The sequence below is a fragment of the Meles meles genome, chromosome 12 (assembly GCF_922984935.1).
Source record: "Meles meles chromosome 12, mMelMel3.1 paternal haplotype, whole genome shotgun sequence".
Taxonomy (NCBI): Eukaryota; Metazoa; Chordata; class Mammalia; order Carnivora; family Mustelidae; genus Meles; species Meles meles.
In genome coordinates, this window is record NC_060077.1 from 18,126,294 (window position 1) to 18,146,741 (window position 20,448).

Genomic DNA, 20,448 nt, shown 5'->3' on the forward strand with positions numbered 1-20,448 from the left:
GGGGTCTACCAACTCCCTTTCTGAAGCCGTACGACCCCAACGCCAGACTGCAGACCGCTGTCAGCTAGGGGTGGAGGAACGCAGACCATCACGGGCTGCCCTCCGGACAGACTCATTTGTTTCAGACATACAGGAAGGAGAATCAAGAATTTTTTTTTTTAATTTTATTTATTTTTTTGTCAGAGAAAGACAGAGCACAAGCAGGCAGAGAGGCAGGTAGAGAGGCAGGCAGACAGGCAGGCAGAGGGAGAAGTGGACTCCCCGCTGAGCAAGGAGCCCAATGTGGGACTCCGCTTAACCAACCAAGCCACCCAGGCGTCCCTAGAATTTTTTTTTTTTTTAAGATTTTATTTATTTAGTTGACACAGAGAGAGAGAGCACACGTAGGCAGAGCAGCAGGTAGAGAGAGAGGGGGGAAGCAGTCTCCCTTCTGAGCAGAAAGCCCGACACGGGGCTCGATCCCAGGACCCTGGGATAATGACCTGAGCCGAAGGCAGACTGAGCCACCGAGGAGCTCCGAGTATCAGAAATTTAATAAAACTAAACCATCAATATCCAGGGACGGTGGTGGGGGGTCATTCAATCCTCTTGGAAACCAAAATAGACCCAGTAACCTTGAAATAAAGGTTAGAAATTTAACATCACCGTGAATATGCATCTCAAACTTCTAAGCTTCCGGGAGCTGCCTTGGAGGCGCCCGTCAGAGCCCAGGGGGCAGCAGGCTCTCCACGACCGCCAGCTCTCCCAGCACTAACCCACAGTCCCGCCAACACAGCCCACCAGAGACGCAGGGAGGGAGAGTCACCTGCCGGCAGGAAGGGAACTCATACTGTCTGAAGAAAACAAGTGACCGTTTGAAAAGAATTCATTTGAACTCAGAATCTTTTAAAAAAATTCCTTATAGGAGCAAGCAAAAATACACCAAGGGGTTAGGAATAATAAACCTAGTACAAAATGCACAGCGCCTAAAATGAAGACATGCGTAAAACTGCAAAATACCGTAAGTAAAGTTTAAGAAAACAGGAAAATACTAGAAGGAATATTCCTCCAATGAAAGGTCTGACTGCATGTCACCACGAATAAGAAAACCCCGGCACAAAATGCCACAGGGCCTAAATGCACACAGAATCTGGGGACCGATAACGGGGGGAATCGTCATCACCGTAACATGCCTCCAAACAAAGACATACCGTGTTTAAATCCTTCAGGGAAGAGATTCGCAGAGCAAGTAATGAGCACTGACAAGAGGGCTGGCAGCACAACTCATGCCCGTGGCCTGAACACCTTCCACCGAGGGGACAGAAAGCCAAGGTGACAGAAAGCCGAGGCAGACATGCAGATGGGTGGGGGCGTGTGCACGAGGGTCTGACGTGCGGACAGACTGGAGTGAGCCACCCCACGCACTGAGAGGACCAGTTGAAGAACTGATGGTATATTTAACACGGCGCGTTTAGCTGTTAAACACCGTGATTTAAATGTGTAACTGACATAGAAAAACAGAATCAGGAACAGTTAAGTTTTAAACTGTGAATAGTCAGTTTCATTTCTCTTTAAAAAAGGACATACTTAGCTGTTAACAGCGAATGTCCTTGGAAGACATCACGCAGTCACCCTGGAAGCGGGGGTTACGGATGCTCTGGGGGCTCCCCGGCTCTTCTCTGTGCGTCTGTCATGACCACAGATCGACTGCGTCATACTAATTTTTGAAAACCTGCTGTGGACCCGCGCTTAACTAATGCCAGCTATGAGCCAGGGAAAGGCTCTCAGCATGCTCTGCCCCAACTTCAGGATGCTCTCGGGCCCTGAAGTCTGCGCACAGAGTCCCGCCTATGCCCGTGCAAACAGCACCCACAACACCACCAAGGTAAAGAGGGGATGTCATGTGGATGGGTAGGCCCCATGAGCTGGGATGACGGCAGAGTCACTGGCTTCCTGGAAGGGAACTCTGTCAGCTCATCCGAAGCCTTAAAGGGACGCCCTGCTTACACTTGCAGAAACCCCCTGCAGGAATGCCCAGTCATGCTCCCAGGCACCCCAAGCCCCAACCACAGAGGATGCAGAGGAACGGCTGACAGGGAAGGACAGTCACGATGCTTCAGGGTGGGTCTTCGAAGGAGGCAAAGGAAATACAATGTATCTACCATGTATCATATCCATAATTTTCCCAGCGCCTGCAAAGCAGTAACCACGGATTTCCGGATTTCCGTAGGTGATGGAATGACCAGTGCCTGAGTGTGTGTGTGCACACGCGTGAGATGGCTCCTCTGTATCTACAATTTTCCCTCCTTACACATAACACACACAGCTTTTACTATGCTCCTCAGGTTTTTCTGACACTTACTTTCTCAATCAGGCTTGCGCAACGGGATCCCATTCTTGCAAAAACACAGAGCGGGTGTGGGCAGACACACAAGACCAGGCAGGTTCGCACTGCCCTGATGCTGAGCGCCTCTAGGGAAATCACAGCTGGTTTTTATTTCTTCTTTATGCTTCCGAGTTTGCCTTCCCTCCAGCGAGCATCTGCTGCTCCAGTAACCCAGGACTGTACGCACGCGGTCCTTTCAGGGGCACAGGGTTCTTTAAGGGGAAAGGAAATCAAACCAACGAGCACACTTCCTTTTCCCTTATGCATGCTTGAGAAACCCCTGGGACCTGCCTGATTCTCGTCCTAGAGACTTGAAAGAAAGAAGCATTCCCAGCGGGCGTGGCTCTAAATGGAAGATATTGATTGATTATGGGGGAGGGGAGTAAGTTCAAAGGCAAAAGTTTCTTTTCTATTAAAATGTTGGTTTGCAAAACAACCTGAGGGTTTTGAAGGGTCAGGGGTGGGAGGTTGGGGCAACCTGAGGGTTTTGAAGGGTCAGGGGTGGGAGGTTGGGGGAACAGGTGGTGGGTAATGGGGAGGGCACGTTTTGCATGGAGCACTGGGTGTTGTGCAAAAAGAATGAATACTGTTACGCTGAAAAAATAAATAAAATGGGAAAAAAAAATGTTGGTTTGCTAGGAGAGTTTCAATCTCTACTCAAAGCTTACTAATGTTCCAATTAAATGCTCGCTCGAGCTGGAAGTAAAGCTGCGTGAAGCTCGTGCCACTGTGTACGTTTAATAAACCGTGCCTAAATCAAGTACCAGAGACCTAAAATCCCTGAACCAGTGACTCTGGGGCTCCTTTCCACTGTTTAAGAACACGAGTATAGCAGGTGGTTCCTATTCCTAAGGGAGACTCTCCAACTCCAAAGCCTCAGGGCCGTGTGACCACACCAACTTCCCCAAGCCCCCACCCCAAGGCACAGGCAACCCTGCAGAGCACGTCCTGCCCAGCACTGGGCGAGAAGTGCCGAGCACTCCGCTGGCACTGGTGAGCGCTGGCTGCCATGCCCACGGGGCATTCTCCGAGGTCACTCAGCTGTCAGCTGCCTCCTACACAAACACATGCAGAGACCACAGGAATTCCCTCCCCGGTTCTCGGAGCAGCCCCAGAAGCTACCCAGCCAGCAATCAAATCGAAAGACAAGATGGTATTAAAGGAGCCCAAACCCAGAATCTCCTAGGAAATGCCTGAAAACCGAGGACACCTCCCTTCCCAGAGGGAGAGAACTAGGACCCCCTTCCTTGGCATGTGACCAGCATGGCTGTGGTGCAGAGAGGGCCCCACCGGTACAGGGACAGAAGGGAGCTGCAGAGTCAAAGCTGAGCCTGCGGCAGCTGCTCAAGAGAGGCAGGACGGACAGAGAGCATTCTTGGGCAGCAGTTACTCCAGACAGCCCTGACGATCTCTGGACCTGCTTAATGAGACCCGCAGTCACAGCCCCACTGCCATTCAGTTTTTATTTGCTCTTATTTCCCCCTGTGCCACAGGACTGGAAGAGAAACAGAACCATGAACAGAGCACACAGGAAAAACTTCATCGAGACACAAGCTCGCTTTAATTATCTATTTGATCAAGAGAAAACGTAATTGTCTTCTAAAATGTTCCGGTCCCTGGAATATAGATTTCTTAAGCCTAGAGACTCATTTCTTTATATCTATTAAGTACTATATCAATATGTTCACTCCGGGGACGGCGCACGGAGGCTGCTGGGAAACACTGCTGCAGAATATTAAATCCTGTCTCAGCAGTGCTTACCGTTAAATTCCTCATAACAGTGGGTGATACATGGTTGGTTCGGGAGGATCAGCTTTTCTGTTCTTGTTATGTAACTAAGCTGTCTTATGGTCCAATGATTTTCAAATATTAATGAAGGAAGAACTCTAGAGCGAGTCGAGAATGGCGAAGATATTCCAACCGAACAGTCCAGAATGTAAGAACCATGAAAACCCAGCGAGGCCCCAAAGGCCCCCAAAGGAAAACTCCCCTCATCGGCACTGGGGAGCTTCCAGCACTGGCTCGGCATCCCCTCCTTCTCTGGGAGTGGGTGCTGGTCGTGAACCTGGACTTGAGGAAACCTTTCTCCTCACGAAACACACACGCGACTGTTCAGGGGCAGACCAAAGTCAACTGCAGACCCAAGTTAAGAACGCCAAGGGTGAACCCACGACTTTGAGACTGATACAAAAATTCACCCATTCAGCAATCGACCGTCGCCCACAATCGCAATCAGAAGGGAGAGAACAAGCCTCCTCTGATCCAAGCCAGAAGTCACTTTCCAGAGCACTTTACTGCTTTTGGCTCTAGAAGAAAAACAGCAGAACCGTAGGGAGAAAATCTTAACCTTCACATCATGGAAACCAGAAAGCGAACAACACCCATTCACAACACCCCGTCTCTGTCCTCTTAGGGTGCGCCTACATAGAGTGACCAAGGGCCCGTCACAGGGCCTGAGTCACCCACAGAGGCTAAGGCCAGTTTCGAGCTCCAGAAATGAGACCAAAACGCCTCCCCACCTGCAGCGAAGGCAGAACACATCACAAAGAACATTCCAACGGCGATCCTTTTTAGGGATGACGGGAGTAAGCCATTTCTTCTCAGAATGGGATCAACGAGTTTATCCTTTAAGGGAATTAACAGGAGGATGAGAACTGCGTCAAACATGGTCAGCCAGGCTGCCGGGAACTGGAATCGAAATGCAGGAGACAAGGTTAGTTCTTGGGAGGAGTGAGTCACTCACCTCACAACTAATGTGTAACTGAGAAAATCTTTATTCTAGCGAAGTCCATTCCCACAAAGCATAACCTCCTAAGGGAAAAGTCTCAGTTTCAAGACACTGGAACTGAAAAAGATTTTCACTTCTAAGTGCATTTGCAGTTTGTTCTTCTGTGCGTTTACGGAGAAAAAAGTCAGGTAGGAAGATTAGTGTTTGGTTGGCACCTGTTAACCATCTAGGAAACAACACGGCCCACGGGAGAACAGTCTCTAAAGTAAGCACAAGTCCCACTCCAATGGATTGCCGTTGGAATGTTGGACGATGCCGCCGGCCGGAGCAGCCACGGAGCCCTGAGAAGGACCTAGGACCGGCCGCAGGCAGCGCCTCTCACAGAAGCTCCGGGGAGCATTTCCACATCATTGCAGCTGTTCTCACCGTATGAGGAGTGGCTGTAATACTGGAAATCGCTGGGATCTTCAAATGGAGACTCTGAAGAACGTACGTTGTCTGCATCTGCGTGTGAAAAGTGGTGCCGTTAGGTGTGGGAGCACTCCAGCGGGCCGCCCACCCCAGGCCGCCCCACAAGGACACGCGTGCGGCTCGGGTCTGAGAACAGAGCTACTCTTTGGTCATCGCACAAGTCCCCTGGAGAGCAACTTTAGAAAAGAAGTCACGGAGGAACTAAACCCAAAGGTAGGGCCTGGAAAAACAGCAGCACACCCGCTCTTAGTGTCTCTCGTGGAAAGGAGTGCGTTCCACGACTGGAAACAGGATTCCAAGATCCCAGAGACTCCACAGAGGAGGGCACAGTACCCCTGCACTTTGGTGGCGCCCAAAGCGAGGGCGGGGACAGAAAGATATGGCTACCCGACAGTCGCAACTCACTTGGAAATACACTGTCCAGTAGGGGATCAAAGCCAAGAACACGGGGATGATCTTCACAAGGGCCTTCACGTCCTCCACCGTGTCCTCCGTAAACGGCCCTCCGCGAGACCTCTTACATGAATCAAACAGACTGTGTTTAGAAGAGTGCTGAAGGACTCCAAGGCCTTCACTTTGGGAAATAAAATGAAGGAGTTAGTTTTCTTCCAGCCCCAGAAATCAGGTATGTGGCAACAGTTTAAGCAGGGAGGCAGGGAACCGGCTTGCTGTACTGCTCTGCTTTCCGGCCCTCCTGCTCACTAGCTGTGCAAACGTGCATGAGCCAACGCGGCCGGTAAAGCGCCTCACCGCGAAGGGCTCCTGCCACATTAGTGGTCTCTTCCCCAGCTCCCGTCACCCGCGCCGAGCAAGGCTGGCCACTACACCAGCAACATCGCTGGACGAGCGTTTGAGGGGAAAAAAAACTGGGCTGGATTGTCGGGATTTTGGAGCAGGTGGCTTTTTCAAATGTGAAAACTTCACAACCATAACACCCATGTTGTTACTAAAGCTGTTGACTGAAAGTGCAGCCATGGAAGGCCCCGGGAGCAAGGGCTCTGTTCTGGGAGGGAGAGCTGCGGTGTCGATGGTAACGTGACGATGTCACAGGCAGCTGGGTCCACTGGGTGCTTGCTCATTAACCTGGACCACGACCCTGGGAGGAGGCATTAGGACAGTGTTCTGGCCCCACTACCCCGAGGAGGAAGCCAGTCAGAGAGGGCAAGAATGTGCCCAAGGTAACAAAGCTGGAGAACGGGCCTGGGATTTGAGCCAGAGGGCCCTGGCCACAAAGCCCAACACTCAGGCACCAGGGACGCCACCCACCCCTCCGCTGCCGGCCACAGGCCTCACGCTCACACTCAGGTGTGTCGGGTCAGAACGCAGGCCTTTCGGTCACAGCTCATGCATCAGCAGTGGTGCTCGCTTACTCTAGGACAGTATCACTACTTATAAAACGAACAGGTCACAGTGGGTAGCTCCAAAACACTAACAGTGAGGCATGCTCTTAGACTCTTAAGGATGAAACAGGAAAAGCTGTTGTATTTGACAAATATTCTCTAAAGCCAGAAATACCAGGACATGAATAATTACCTTCAAGAATTCTTCCCTTCTTCCGTTCTGGAACTCAGATACAAATGGCAGTGCATGCTTTCTAGTTTATAAACTCCTACCCAATTTACAACTATTATAAATCATTTTTGTCTCATAAAACATTGATATTTTTTCATCTGAATGGGGGGGAGGAACCAAAAAACTGAAAACTGGAACTTAGTATTTTAGCCGAATTTTGGACAGGACAGCTAAATTCAACGTAACAAACATTTACTAAGCACATACTCCATGCCCAGATCCGTTCAACCCGGTGCTAGAGATACACAAATTAATTTAGAAAGATGCTACTCCTAGTCATCCGTAGTTTATCCAGCAGGAAGTAATCAGCGAAACTACTCTCAGAGAGAAACTCTAAACTCTAAAGGTACTGTCATACTTTATCTGAAGATATTCAGAGCTTCTCCAATTTGGGGGGTGGGCAAAAGCAAATGGAAAGTCCTTACCTACCTATTTCAGATACTATCAGTGATTCACTACATCCTATGTGTGTTTCTCCAAAAACATGTCAGTGTCCAGTAGGAAACCCATGTGTACACAGAGAACCACCCAGACACATAACTGGTCACATTACTCATCTCGTATCGTTAAAACATTCTGAAAAGTGCCAAATCGACGCGCACCTGACGCCTTCCCTAACTCACACACGGTGTCGGTGTATTATTTTGCAACACATGAGGGTTCACTGTGGAACCACAGACACAGATGACACGAAACGCAGACAGGACCCAGAAAGTGTCCCCACTCCCCAGGTCTGTGTGCACACACAGCTGCTCTCTCCCAGGAAGAGGGGCTATGAATTCTCAGACTCTCAACTCAACGAGGTATGTATCTCAGGACAGGTGCACAACTCGTCCCACTCAGTTCAATGAACTGAACAGACACACGTGGACTTCTCACGTAAAGTCAGCGTTAAACTCTTGGAGACACAGATCAGCCTGGGCCAGATGAAGGAAACGCTGGGCAATGCTGCACTTCCCTAGATTTCTGGAGCTGACCGTTTGCAAGAGCATCCTGACCGAGCCCTTGACGTCAGCAGGGCACTCATCATGAGCCACACGCCACACATCAGCTTCTCAGGCCTCACAACGACCGTGTAAGATGAGCCCGTCCCCTGTACAAAACGGGAATGCAGGCTTGGCAAGGTCACTCACCTGCCCAAGGTCATGGAGCTTGGACTCTGTGCGCGAGGAGAGCGTAATTTGAGAATTCTCTGGACCGCCAACCTCTCTCAAGACAGTCCGTTTTATCTTAACTGTGCTAGCTGTCCAAAACCAAACCTAATGGGAAATCAGACTCCCGAGTGGCAGTAAGTCCCAGTCTCTTTCGTCAGGCCACTTGTACATTCAGAACCCAAAAGCGTCCACAAAGCAGGACTGTCCTCCTGTGGAAATGTCTGCCAGGTACCACCCACACCAACACACTGAAACTTGAGAGGCTGTCCTACAGAAAGCTGTATGTTGCTCGTGAGTAATCAACCCGCAGGATAAGCATCTGGGATGTGAAACCTGCTTCTGCCTGAAGTCAGGTTCAGGCATTGCAGCAGGAAGGCAGCACTGTCTGAATCTTTACCTGTTCTCCAGTGCGATGCCACCACGGCTAGTGCTAAATGAGGAGTCGGAAGGCCACACTGAGCCCTTCAGATTCCAGGACCAGCTGGGAGACCGGCGGGAACCACAGTAGCCTGGAGCCAAGGGGCAGGGCCACGAGAGCTCTTCTGGAACAGCTTCAAACCTCCCTCATGGAAGCAAATACCAGACATTCATGTGACTCCAAGGGCATACGTAAGATACAAGCAGACCAGCCACGGGGAGGCAGGTCTGGGATTCGGCCTGCAGAAGCTTCCAGCAGTCAGAGCCACCCAGCCAGGAGTGTGCTGCACTGAGGGGTCAGTCTCTGGCTCTGGGACGGACTGCCCCTCAGGGATGCCCACCTTGATCACAATATTCCAAAGGAGTCCCTCACAAAGGGTCCCTGGGACTCCACTGGGGTGATGGAAATATTCTCTGTCCTGACTATACCGCAGTTCCCTGGTTAAATAAGGTTGTCATAATTCCAGAACTGTACAGCTAAGATGGACGCACTGTACTATCCGTAGATTACGCTTCAACAAACACCAGGACTGCTGAGGTCTCTTCGTGGGCTAAGGTTCAGACTTGCGTTTATTGACGTGCATCTACGGTGACCTACCATCCATCCCAGTTTGCCGGGACTTCCCCAGGACATGGGGCTTTCAGCGCTAAAACCCTCAGGACTGTGGGGCTTTTGGTGCTAAAACAGGGAAGTCCCACGCAAAGGGGATGATGTAGTTCCCCTACCTGCATCTCAAAATACTATTACGTCCTTCTGTCACAGAGCGCAGCTGCAGTGACCATGGGACGACAGGGTCCAAGCTGACCCACACAGCCGTTGACTCACAAGTGAGAAACAACAGCTTAGAGCACAGAAGGGCACCTACAAAGTAAGCAACTGCTTTATTGTTCATTCAAATGAACTCCAAACTTCTAGAATACAAGACAAATATACACAGTATGCACAGTATGTCTAGTATCTCTCCTGTGCTCTCTGCCAATTTCTACCTCTATCACTTTTTTTTTTGAAAGATTTTATTTATTTGAAAGACAGACAGACAGACAGACACACACACACACACACCATGAGCAGGGGGAGGGGAGGCAGAGGGAGAAGCAGGCTCCCTGCTGTGCAAGGAGCCCAATTCGGGACTCGATCCCAGGACTCTAGGATCATGACCTAAGCTGAAGGCAGAAGCTTAACCCACTGAGCCACCCAGGTGCCCCTACCTCCCTTATCTTTCTACAAGCAAGAGGTCCATCTAAATCAGCAGTGAGAGCAAGTTCAATGTGGAAGTTACACACTGAAAGTATGAGCTCTGGAGTCTGGCTGTAGGAAGACAGTAACGCCACAGCATGCGCTCGAGCTGACATGAGACATTAAACCACGAGCCCGGAGCCCTGCACACAGTCAGCCTGTGTCACACGTAAGCGAGCACTTTATTCACAGCGATGGGGAAGTCGTGTTGGGCTGAGCCTACAATCACAACTCAGCACTCACCCACTCTGACTTTGCTCTCCGATTCGCTTCTGGGGACGGCACGAATATACCAGTATCTTGAACATATAGGTGAAGGCACTGCCATCGGGAGGCTTGGTGATGAAGACGCTCTGGCCGCAGAGGAAGACCAGGAACGCGATGCCGATGCAGACCGCTGGGATGAGATAGCCGGTCACAAAACCCACGTTCTGCTGGATGTAGGCGATGCCTCCCAGTGAGATGATTGCCCCCAGATTGATGCTCCAATAAAACCAATTAAAAAACCTTCTTGTGGCTTCTGGACCTCGGTCTTTAACCTAAAGCAACAGGGAGGAAACAGACTTAGAAACGTGGTAACCTTCGAGGATGAAAAGCCTTTACAACGAGGTGACGAGAGTCACGGTCATCATGCCGACCTGTAGGAAACACAGCACAGTCAGCGTACACATACGCTTGGGATCCCTGACAAAGGAGCACCTGACAGCTTCAATCACTACACTGTCTGTGTGGTGTTTTTCTTAAGTGAGCTCACATCCAAGAAATCCAAGGGAGCTTCTCAAAGCAACATCTGGGGACCACGTGGTCTGGAAACACCGGAACACGGCCTGAAAGTGCCAATTCACAAGGCTCTCAGGCCAGACTTACCGAGTCACCATCTCTGGGGTTGGGGGCCAGGAATAGGCCTTTTAAACATTTTCCAGGCAACTTCTACTCACATGCAAGTTTCAGAACCACTGCTGTATAGCTCACGCCTTGATCAATCTGGGGCACGGAGGAAATCCTACACCGAAACCAACACTGCACAGACCAGGAAGGCTATGGAGGGAATCAGGAGACGTGCTGGTTAAGGACAGAGATTCCTGGAGGGTTTGACAACCGTTCAGCTCCAGAACTTCAGCAGAAGCACCAGGTAACATTCCCCACGCGGGGGCAGGCATTCCACATGCCTTCCCTTCTCACCGCGACGTCCACGTTTACACGGAGACCACTCTACACTAGCCAGTGATCTCATACAAATTTCTCAACAAGCTTATTACCTAAAGGACAATGCTAGGTTTCATACAAAGATAGTCCTAGGCCTGCTGTCCTAGGAACCTTTATTGTCTCCTCCTTACAAGTTATTAAAAGGCTGATTTCTGTCCAGGTCACAGTTCTGACATGTTCCACAGAACAATCTCCATCAGCAGAGCACAAAGGTTTTCAGTGGGTGCCCAGACAACCAAGTGCCAGATACAAAAAAGCACCCTGTCAGCAGTCCTGTAACGTGGTATAACATCGTAATCTCTATTTTTCTGAAATCAAAGTTGCTGGTATAAAACAGCCGAAATTGTGTGCTCCTCAAAAGAAAAAAAATTTTTATTCCAAAATTATTTAGTACAGTTACTGTGTTGGCAAGAGACATGCTTGAGCTGATGACATGCTAACCAGCATATCAAACTGAAAATCTGAGTCTTAAATAAACCACCCGTTCTCAGGAGGAACTTCAACTTGTCTCCCATCTATGTCAGATCTGGGCAGAGGTCCTAGACCCAATGCTGGTGTGAGGACAGAATTAATGAGTCATCCTGGGAATTTCTCTTATTTCTAAGATGGCTCTTCATGGGGACACAAAGCATATGAATGTTACTAAACTGGACGCAAATATTCACAAATATTCACGTTACCCAAAGACAGACCAGAAGAAAGAAAAAAACCATAAGCTGAGAAATGGTTTCAGAGAAAATGTAACTAAAGATGTAAGAACCAGTAATGAGGGGGAGGAGCAGACTCGGCAAACCTTAAAAGGAGGAGGGCCGGTAAACAGAACATCTACAATTAATGCAGAAAACGTACATTATTAGCTCAAGCACATCAGCCCTGTTCATCACCTCCGGTGACACTGCACATATCGTCCTGCGTGAACTTGGCAGTCAACTGCTTGGAACGTCCGAGTCAAATTCTCCAATGTTACTCGAGAAATCAAAGCCTCTTACTAAGGCCATAAATAACTACACACCAGTGATTTTTTTTTTTCTAGAAAAGGGATGCCAGCTCCTACAAACTACAAATCACATGCTTCTGTGCCCAGAGCTGGCGAGCCCGTCGCTGGTCACATTACATCAGCACCAGCGTGGGGGGTCTCCTGCCCTCCCCAGAGAGGGCAAACAGCTTCTCATGTGACTGGTCAACAGAGGCCACTGCAGTCAGCTCAGAAAAGCGCAGCTCAAAGACCAGAGACCGGCACAGTAAGGCAGACAGTCGGCTGGCTTGGAAAAACTCCTTCAAATGTGCAAGGCTGCCACTTTTTTTCCATTAGAAAAAAAAGAAAAAATGTATCATTTGCCCTCTATATGTGTGTAGTAAGCTTTTCTTCTTTCAGTTCTCTGTTTGAAAGGACACTGTGACCTCCGCAACAGGTGCGGCACTGGGGGGGAATGACGGGGCTGGCACGACTGGCGTCCGTGTGGACCACCTTGGCGTCTTCAGCAGCCTACCTGCTGTCCCAAGCCAGCAGACACCTCCCAAAGCTGCACAGCCTGACCCCGCCCGTCTCTCATTCAGAACAATCCCTACAGGCCCTGTTTCAGAGATAAGGGGTGCAAGGAGTGACAGAGAGCATAAAAAGTACCTTAGAAACACAATCAGACTTCCTCAAAATGAGAAGAGCCGGGAGATGAGCAGCTAAGTCATCCTGAGGACCTGTGCAGCCGTCCAGCCCAGCGGGCTTCCCGCCCCGACCTGGGTCTCGGAGCCGCACCCCCCTCCACCAAGCCAGCGCCACTGGCTGCGGAGCAAGCACCCTGGCAGAAGGTACCAACATTTCCCTCCTAAATGCTTTGTCGCTGACGCAGTCCACATATGAAACAATTCACCATTTTGAGGTACAATTGTCTCTGTGGATTTGAGCCACCCCACACTTGAGGAACCACAAGCACTATCCAATTCCACATTTCATCACACCACCAAGAAACCCAGTTCCTTCACGGGCACTTCCCATTCGCTCTCCACCGGCCCCCGCTGCCATTCCTCTTCCAGTCTTTATGGGTTTGTCCATTCCAGGCACTTTTATACAACAGGAACGGAAGGACGTGTCATCATTCACGTCTGGATCACTTGGCATGGCGTCTCCAGCCTTCATTCCCACCGAAGCATGTACCAACACCCACAGCTGGGGGATGTGCCAGTGCGCCGAGGGACCCCATCACTTTATCCACGCATCACGTCAGGGGATGACCTCAACTGTGCACTTCAACGTTTTAATCTCATGCCAAAACTGAAGGAACAGTGAAACACGCTTTTACAGACACTGCACCCAGATCCTTGGTTCTTTTTGCTGCGGCTATAAATGAAATACTCTTCAGGATGAATGATTTAAAAGTTGCAACACTCCACGGGAACCTAAAAATAAAGCCAAGGAGGAGACGTGTTGGAGTGAGCGCTGGGTGTCACAAGCAACTCGTGAATCGTTGAACGCTACGACAAGAACTTATGAAGTCCTTCGTGTTGGCCAACTGAACATAATGAAAACAAAAAAAAATTTTTTAAATAAATATTTGAAGAGATTAGGCCAGTTATCTCATAGAAGAAAGCGTTTTTTGTTTTGTTTTTTTTTAATGTCCAAGTGTTATTACACATGAAAAAAGTTCCCATTCCGTCACGCATTCTCCATAACCTCTACAAGAACACCATTCCTTTATGAAACGTTAACTGCTGGTCCATTACTGATGGGAGAGACCAGACATTTAAGTTGGACTGCCTGGGTCCAAACCCAGCTCCCACTTCCCTGCTGTGGTTCTGGGCAGGTCAAACCTTCTCCCCAGGTGTTTCCGGTAAAAGAGAAGTTCAGTCCATAAGCTGTCCTGAGGCTCAGCTAAGGCAGTATAACAAGGACACTGAGGGGCACAACAAACATTCATGTGGCTCGTGGCCCACGTGGCCAGTTTTAAAGGTGCTTCACTGTGCTGCTAAGGCTGTGCCTTCATGACAGCAGCAGGGCCGAAGCCAGCAGCCTGGGCCCAGACACCCAAGTCCGCCCCAGCCGCACTGTGTCCCACAATGCCCATCTCGAAGCCACGGTTAAAGCAGAGATCGAGAAATCAGACCCGGACTACCACTCTGGCCTGACCACGCCCTAAACAAAAGAAGTCATCTTTTGTAGCTCCGTCTTCTTACTGGAAAAGTAGGTATGTATTCACATGAGGTCCGATGAGTTCACATGGGTAAAGCACATTTCCTGGTGCAGAGAAGGAAGAATTTGGGACATGAGGCAGCTGTCACTCCCAACATCCTTAGAATGTGCCACCTTGTTTCGAGGGGAAGCCTGACACAGGTCCTTTACCTAAAGCTCACATTCAAAGGACAGGCTTCTGCATCCTGACTCAGTCCTGTACTGGCTGTGTGACTTGGGGCAAATGCTTTATCCTCTCGAGCCTTGGTTTCCTCATCTGTGAAATAGGCACAACAGCAGCAGTGGTATCATGAGGACTAATACGGTACAGCGGACAGCAGCCATCGGTAAAATCACACGGTTATTCAGCACAAAAACCTAGGGATCGTCTGTCCTACTGCTGCCGACTCTATGACACGACTTGTCCTAAATGCACCCTCCCGAATCCGCATCCACGGAGTCCACCCTAGTCCAAATCCCTCTAACTGGGCCAGTGTAAAGGGCTCCTACCTGGTATGCCAGCGGTCATCATTTCCCTTGCCCATCTCCTCACCATGCCACAAACTTTTTCTGTGACGAAGCAGGGCGTAAGTACTTTAGGTTCTGAAAGACATCCAGTCTTTGTCACAACTCCCCGTTCCGCTCTGGCACCATGAAAGTGCCTCCCGCCCAGACCAGTGTGCAAAAAGCAACAGGCAGGACTGTTCCAATAAAGCTTTATCTATGGCGACCGAAATCTGAATTTTGTAAAACTTTCCCTTGCTACAAAAGACTCTTTTTGCTTTTTTTTCCTACCACTCAGGAACCTAAGAACCACAGACATTCTTAGCTTATGGGCCCCCCGAAAACGGGAAGTGGACCAGATTTGGCTGTCAGGCCACAGCTGCCAGGCACACACCTGCACTCTAGAAGCCCCTCTTTTAGATCATGTGACTCCCGCCAGAACCCACAAAGGCTTCTTACTCTTCAAAATACGCCTCAAAGTCTTTTAAAAGCTTCACAGGACCTGGCCCTGGCCCACCACTGCTCTCCCCACTTCTGTTTTTGGTCCTCCGAAAGGTATTTGATACAGAACGTTGGGGAATTGAATTGTGTACCATCCGTGTTGACTTGATCCATTTATAGACCGCTGCATGACTGTCACTGAAGCGGCTTCTGCGACGAGGGCATTGCTCCCTTCCCGACCCCAGGGCCTTTGCACCTGTTGCCAGTGTGTCCGGGACAGCTCTTCTGACACGGGACCGGCACCTCGCCCTCATTCCCGGAGCGCCCCTCCCCAGAAGGCAGCGCCCATCCACCCGCGGGGCCGTCCCTCCCTGGCGTCCCGCGCGCGCACCTGGCGCTCCCGCGGGCGCTCACCTGGTCGGCGCCGAAGGGCGTGACGTTGGCCTTGACCGCGCCCACACCCAGGCCGACAAGGGCCAGTGCGCCCAGCACGGCAGGCGCACAGTAGCGGGTTGGCGCGTCGGGGCAGGGCGGCGCGGAGCAGTTGCGGAGGCGCGTGGGGCGCGGGGCCCCGCAGAGTGCGGCGCGCGTGGCGGGCGCGGCCAGCAGCGGGAAAGCCAGCATGCCGAGCAGGTAGAGCGCCAGGCTGAGCAGGATGGCGCGCGCACGGCCGAGCTGCGCGTCGGCCAGCCAGCCGCCGAACGGCGACACCAGGTAGGCGAGGCCCATGAAGAGCAGCAGCGCCTGGCTGGCCTGCGCGCCCTCCCAGCCGAACGGCGCGCCGTTCAGGAACAGCACCAGGTTGGCCGTGACGCCGTAGAAGGCGGCGCGCTCCAGCAGCTCCGTCAGCAGCACGGCCGCGCACGCCGCGCGCCGGCCCGCGAACGCCTCCCGCCGCGCGCCCAGCAGCGGGGCTCGTTCGCCCGCCGCGCCCTCCATGCTCCCGCCGCCGCTCCGCCAGCCGCTCCGCAGCCGCTCCGGCCGCCGCCGCCCTTCTCGCGAGACCCGCCCGGCCACGCCTCGGCCCGCCCCCGCGGCGCCCCTATTGGCTGCCGCCCTTCTCGCGATACCCGTTCCGCCACGCCTCGGCCCGCCCCTCTCCCGGTGCCCTTATTGGCTGCGGCCGCTGGCGATTTCCGGTTCCGGGGGCCCCCGCTTCCGGTGTGAGTGGGTTCATTGCGTCTCCACCCGCAGAGTTTTGAAAGTGGAGTGTCGCGGGGCACGGCCAAGTCGCCAACCCCCGGTTACGGAAACGTAGACCGTTATGGTAGCCCTGGACCGTGCCCGCGCTCCAGGCTGCTTTGCGAAACTGGCGCCTGCCCCCGGCCTCCGCCGCGTCCCGGGACGGGGTGTCTGCAGGCGCGGCGCTGACTGTCCGGTCTGAGTTCCGTATGGCCGGCTGCCCCGTGCGCGCCGGGACGGTGAGCGGCACCCCTAGCGTCCGCTGTCCGCTAGCTCCACGCCCGCCCCCCGGGCTGGTGGCCACACTGCAGGCTTTCCCGGGGTCCCTACGAAGGACCGCTGTCCCAGAAGCCAGGCTCAGATCCCGTGTCCTTGTCACATGGACGGCATCCCGCTTCCCTTCGTCCCTCAGCTCAGGTGTCGCTCCTTGTGAGCGTGTCGCGGCCATCCCGTCTGAGGTGCCCCCGCCCCATCCCGGTGCCCTCTCAGTCTCTCCGTAGCACCTGCCACGGTTTTCCTGTGTGTCCCCCGTCGCCCCCTCCCCGGCTTGCCCTGGTCCGCACAGGTTCTAGCTGCACTGTGGCAGGGTTCTAATGTGTCGTCTTCATCGCACCCCTAGCACCTGCGACAGTGACCGGCACGTGGTGGAGTGAGAGTGTCCCTGGGAAATGGCCCGAGCACGGCTTACAGCGGTGGGACCAGCATCGGAATGCTGGGGTTGGTGCGAAACCATTGCTGCTTCCCTCCTCAGTCCTCAAAGCCAGCGTGACCTGAGGGGTCGGCTTGCCAGGTAGGTAAGAAGTCCTTCCTTGAAGTAGCACGTGTTCTCCTGTTTATTTTCCTAAATGAGTGACCCCTGGACCCATCCCCACCTGGTGGTGGCAACACAGCAGGCAGTAGGTACTTAATAAGTATTTAAAGAGGGAATTATGGAATGCCAGAATAGGACCTTCCCTCCCAGTCCATTAATGCCCGATCCTCCTCAGCTGTCAGCTTAGTTGATCCTCCCAGAACAGGGCGGATCGCTTTTCCCGTGTCATTAGAGTACCTATACGATTTTTTCACAGCACCACATTCATTTATGATTATATGTTTTGTGAAATGACTTAATATCTGTCTTCAAACCTAGGAGTGATTTTGTTTGTCCTTTACTGTGTTCCCTAATCCAGCACAGCCCTCCAACAGGAAATACATGTGGATTTGAATGAGTGAATATTTGTTGATTTTTAAATGGTAATTTTTTTTGAGACTCCCTTGATGTTTAAAGCATATATTGGTTTCCTAATTTAACTGAAGAAAGGCAAACCCCTTAAGATCACATACCTGGTAGGCAGTAGAGCTCAGTCTTAAATAAAAGGTTTTTCTCAATCCCTAGTACAATGCAGTGCTTCTTCCACATTCTGGCTGGAACATGAGGCAGAACCTCCAAGTATTTGTTAAAAGACTGATGAAACTGACACTCTCCGGCAAAGTGCAGAGTAAACGGGGTAAACGTGAAGCGATTTGTTGGTTCGCATGATGATTTAGTGTGAAGCTCTGTTCAGTGCAGATGGGCCATCTTGGAGGACCCCAGACTAACTCAGTCGGGTTATCTCAGCTGAGAAGTGTGGAGCTAATGGAACGACGTGGATATGGCAGTTACGGAGTTAGGGGTGTACCCTGAGGCACTGTGAGCAGTTCCTGGTCCTGGGGTAGGAAGTTGGGTGTACCCTGTAGTCTCTGACACCGTGAAGTCACAAAATCAGTCCCGTGGGAAGAAATGTTTCGGTTTGGTTGCAGTGTTTTTTTAAAAACTGCTCTGGGCTTATGACTTACTTTGGTAAAGAGAATGTGGCAGGGATTAAGAACCTCTGTGGATGGGCACCTGGGTGGCTCCATTGGTTAAGTGACTGCCTTCGGCTTGGGTCGTCATCCTGGAGTCCTGGGATCCAGTCCCACATTGGGCCCCCTGCTCAGTGGGGAGTCTGCTACTCCCTCTGACCTCTCTCCTCTCGTTCTCTCTCTCATTCCCTCTCTCTCACACAAATACAATCTTAAAAAAACAAACAAACAAACAAAAAAAACGCTGTGGGCTTACGACTTGCTTAGGTGAAGAGAATGTGGTGGAGTATCCCCGGGTCCGGTCTGAACCTGAACCTTAGCAAGGTCTGGTAGCTTCTGCTTTTGTGCCTTGGAAGCCCTGAACCCCCACATAAAAAGTCCAGGCACCTTTCTGGAGAGACCACGTGTCGAAGAAGAGTCTGCAAGTATGTCGAGAGGAGTTCCCCATGACCCCAGCCAACCTCCCCGCTGAAGGAAGCCACACGAGTCACCAGCAGCAAGACTAGCAGAAACTGCCCAGCTGAGCCTCAGCCCGGATGGCAGAATCATGAACAAATGAGATACTTGTTATTTTAAACCAGTAAGTTCAGGGCAGGCTTGTTAGGCAACATTGGATGAAAGCACACCTGTCTTCTCTGGGGGCCATAATCTGACACCAGGTAGCGGCTGCTGTCTGATGTGGGCCGTACGGTTTCCAGCTTAAATCCCGCTCACTGTTGCCTTGCTTTCTTACCGCAGAGAAATTTTCTCTCTTTGCACTGTCTGGTGCGGTAGCCACTAGCCACGTGTGACAATTTGAACTTAAATTAGTACAAGTTTAATGAAAGGAAAAGTTCTGTGCCTCCATCACAGCAGCCGCATTTCAAGTACCCAATAGCCTCCTGTGACTGGTGGCTACCGAGGTGAACAGCACAGTAGAGATCACCCCACTGTTGCAGGAAGTTCCGTCCGGCAATGGAGTGCACACCCTCCTCTCCTTCCAAACTGAACTCTGATTTCATTCTTCTGCCTACTCTTGATTTGTTTCCCAGCCTTGCACCCATGCAGCTCAGGAGAAGCTAACTTCATCTGTGTTTCTGGATCTGAATATTCAGAACCAATGCTAGTCTCTCATGCCTCTTCACAGTGTCTGGTTAGGAAACCCAGACTATAACCATTCAAGACATGACATTCCCCCCAGGGCCCAGCAGAGTACAGATGACATGAATTGGCCCAGTCATGCTAAAAGAAAGGACTCTTGTTCCATGACTGCAAGGGAGACACTCATCCAAACGGGGCATGAGTTTGGAAGCCTAGGGGCCTAATTGCTGCTGGCAGCTGTCTCACAGTCATGAGATGAACCAGTTCAGGATGTGGATGGCACAGTAGGGAATCAGGGAGAAGTTAGTAAAGATCAGAAATCTGATGCTGTTTAGGCCACTGTGTCGGGTTTTCTGTTAGTTGAAGTCAAAAGCTACTTGTCATGGTTTTATCAAAAAGCAGGAAAATAAGAGAGGGCAGCCTGATTTTTTTTCCTCACACTCCAATTTGCTTTTAGAGTTTCCGCCTGGCCCTTGCAGTCAATGTGTTTGGAGCCCCTGTGCTAAGGCCCAGCCATGATAACGCTAAAAGAATTGGTAGAAGTTAACTCTCACCACCTTACGATGTATACTTGGAATAGGCCCTTGTCCCTAAAAGCAATCGTGGGAGTCTCTTTGCACCTCAAATGAATAAGTAAATGACCTAACTCATCCAGCTGGTGTCTGGATGATAGGTAACGTTGTCTTACGAAGTACAGTTTTGTGGGCAGTCTCTTCACCTCAGGGGCCCTCTGGGAAAGGGGACCTTACTGCAGGGTCGCTTGTGGCGTGGACTGGAATGCACCGTTTGCTCTGACACAGGACCCTTCTCCGTCACCACCCTGTCCCTGCTCAGTGTGGAGCCCAGAGGAGATGCTCTCTGATGGAGTGAATTCAGAAACCAGTGTGGACTGAGGACATTTCAGGGGCTGCATCGACTTTTTCATGGTATTTCTGCTCTCATTTCACATCTGCAGGACTCATCACTGGCTGCCCTCTGCAGCTGCATCTGCTTACTCATAGTTTCTGCTTCCTCAAAACATGGGTTCACAAGTGCCCATTGTGGACATCGTATGCCATCTGCACATCACTCTCCAGCCCTCTCCACACGTCATGACCACTGTGTCAG

The 20,448-nt window shown here is 51.3% G+C and overlaps 2 protein-coding genes across 2 annotated transcripts in view; one reads left to right on the top strand and one right to left on the bottom strand.

Annotated features, from left to right (window-relative positions):
• The window catches only part of SLC15A4 (solute carrier family 15 member 4), a 33,678-nt gene extending 17,355 nt beyond the window's left edge, over positions 1-16,323 (bottom strand). The window contains exons 1-5 of the mRNA XM_046024604.1: positions 15,673-16,323; positions 10,188-10,483; positions 5,970-6,138; positions 5,520-5,597; positions 4,885-5,053 (exon numbers count right to left, since the gene is read on the bottom strand). Of these exons, the coding sequence (XP_045880560.1) occupies positions 4,885-5,053; positions 5,520-5,597; positions 5,970-6,138; positions 10,188-10,483; positions 15,673-16,197 (1,237 nt within the window). The 5' untranslated portion in view covers positions 16,198-16,323. The remainder of the gene's footprint in view (positions 1-4,884; positions 5,054-5,519; positions 5,598-5,969; positions 6,139-10,187; positions 10,484-15,672) is intronic.
• Positions 16,324-16,396: 73 nt separating this feature from the next.
• Positions 16,397-20,448, top strand: part of GLT1D1 (glycosyltransferase 1 domain containing 1) — a 97,003-nt gene continuing 92,951 nt past the window's right edge. The window contains exons 1-2 of the mRNA XM_046024606.1: positions 16,397-16,679; positions 17,060-17,230. Of these exons, the coding sequence (XP_045880562.1) occupies positions 17,109-17,230 (122 nt within the window). The 5' untranslated portion in view covers positions 16,397-16,679; positions 17,060-17,108. The remainder of the gene's footprint in view (positions 16,680-17,059; positions 17,231-20,448) is intronic.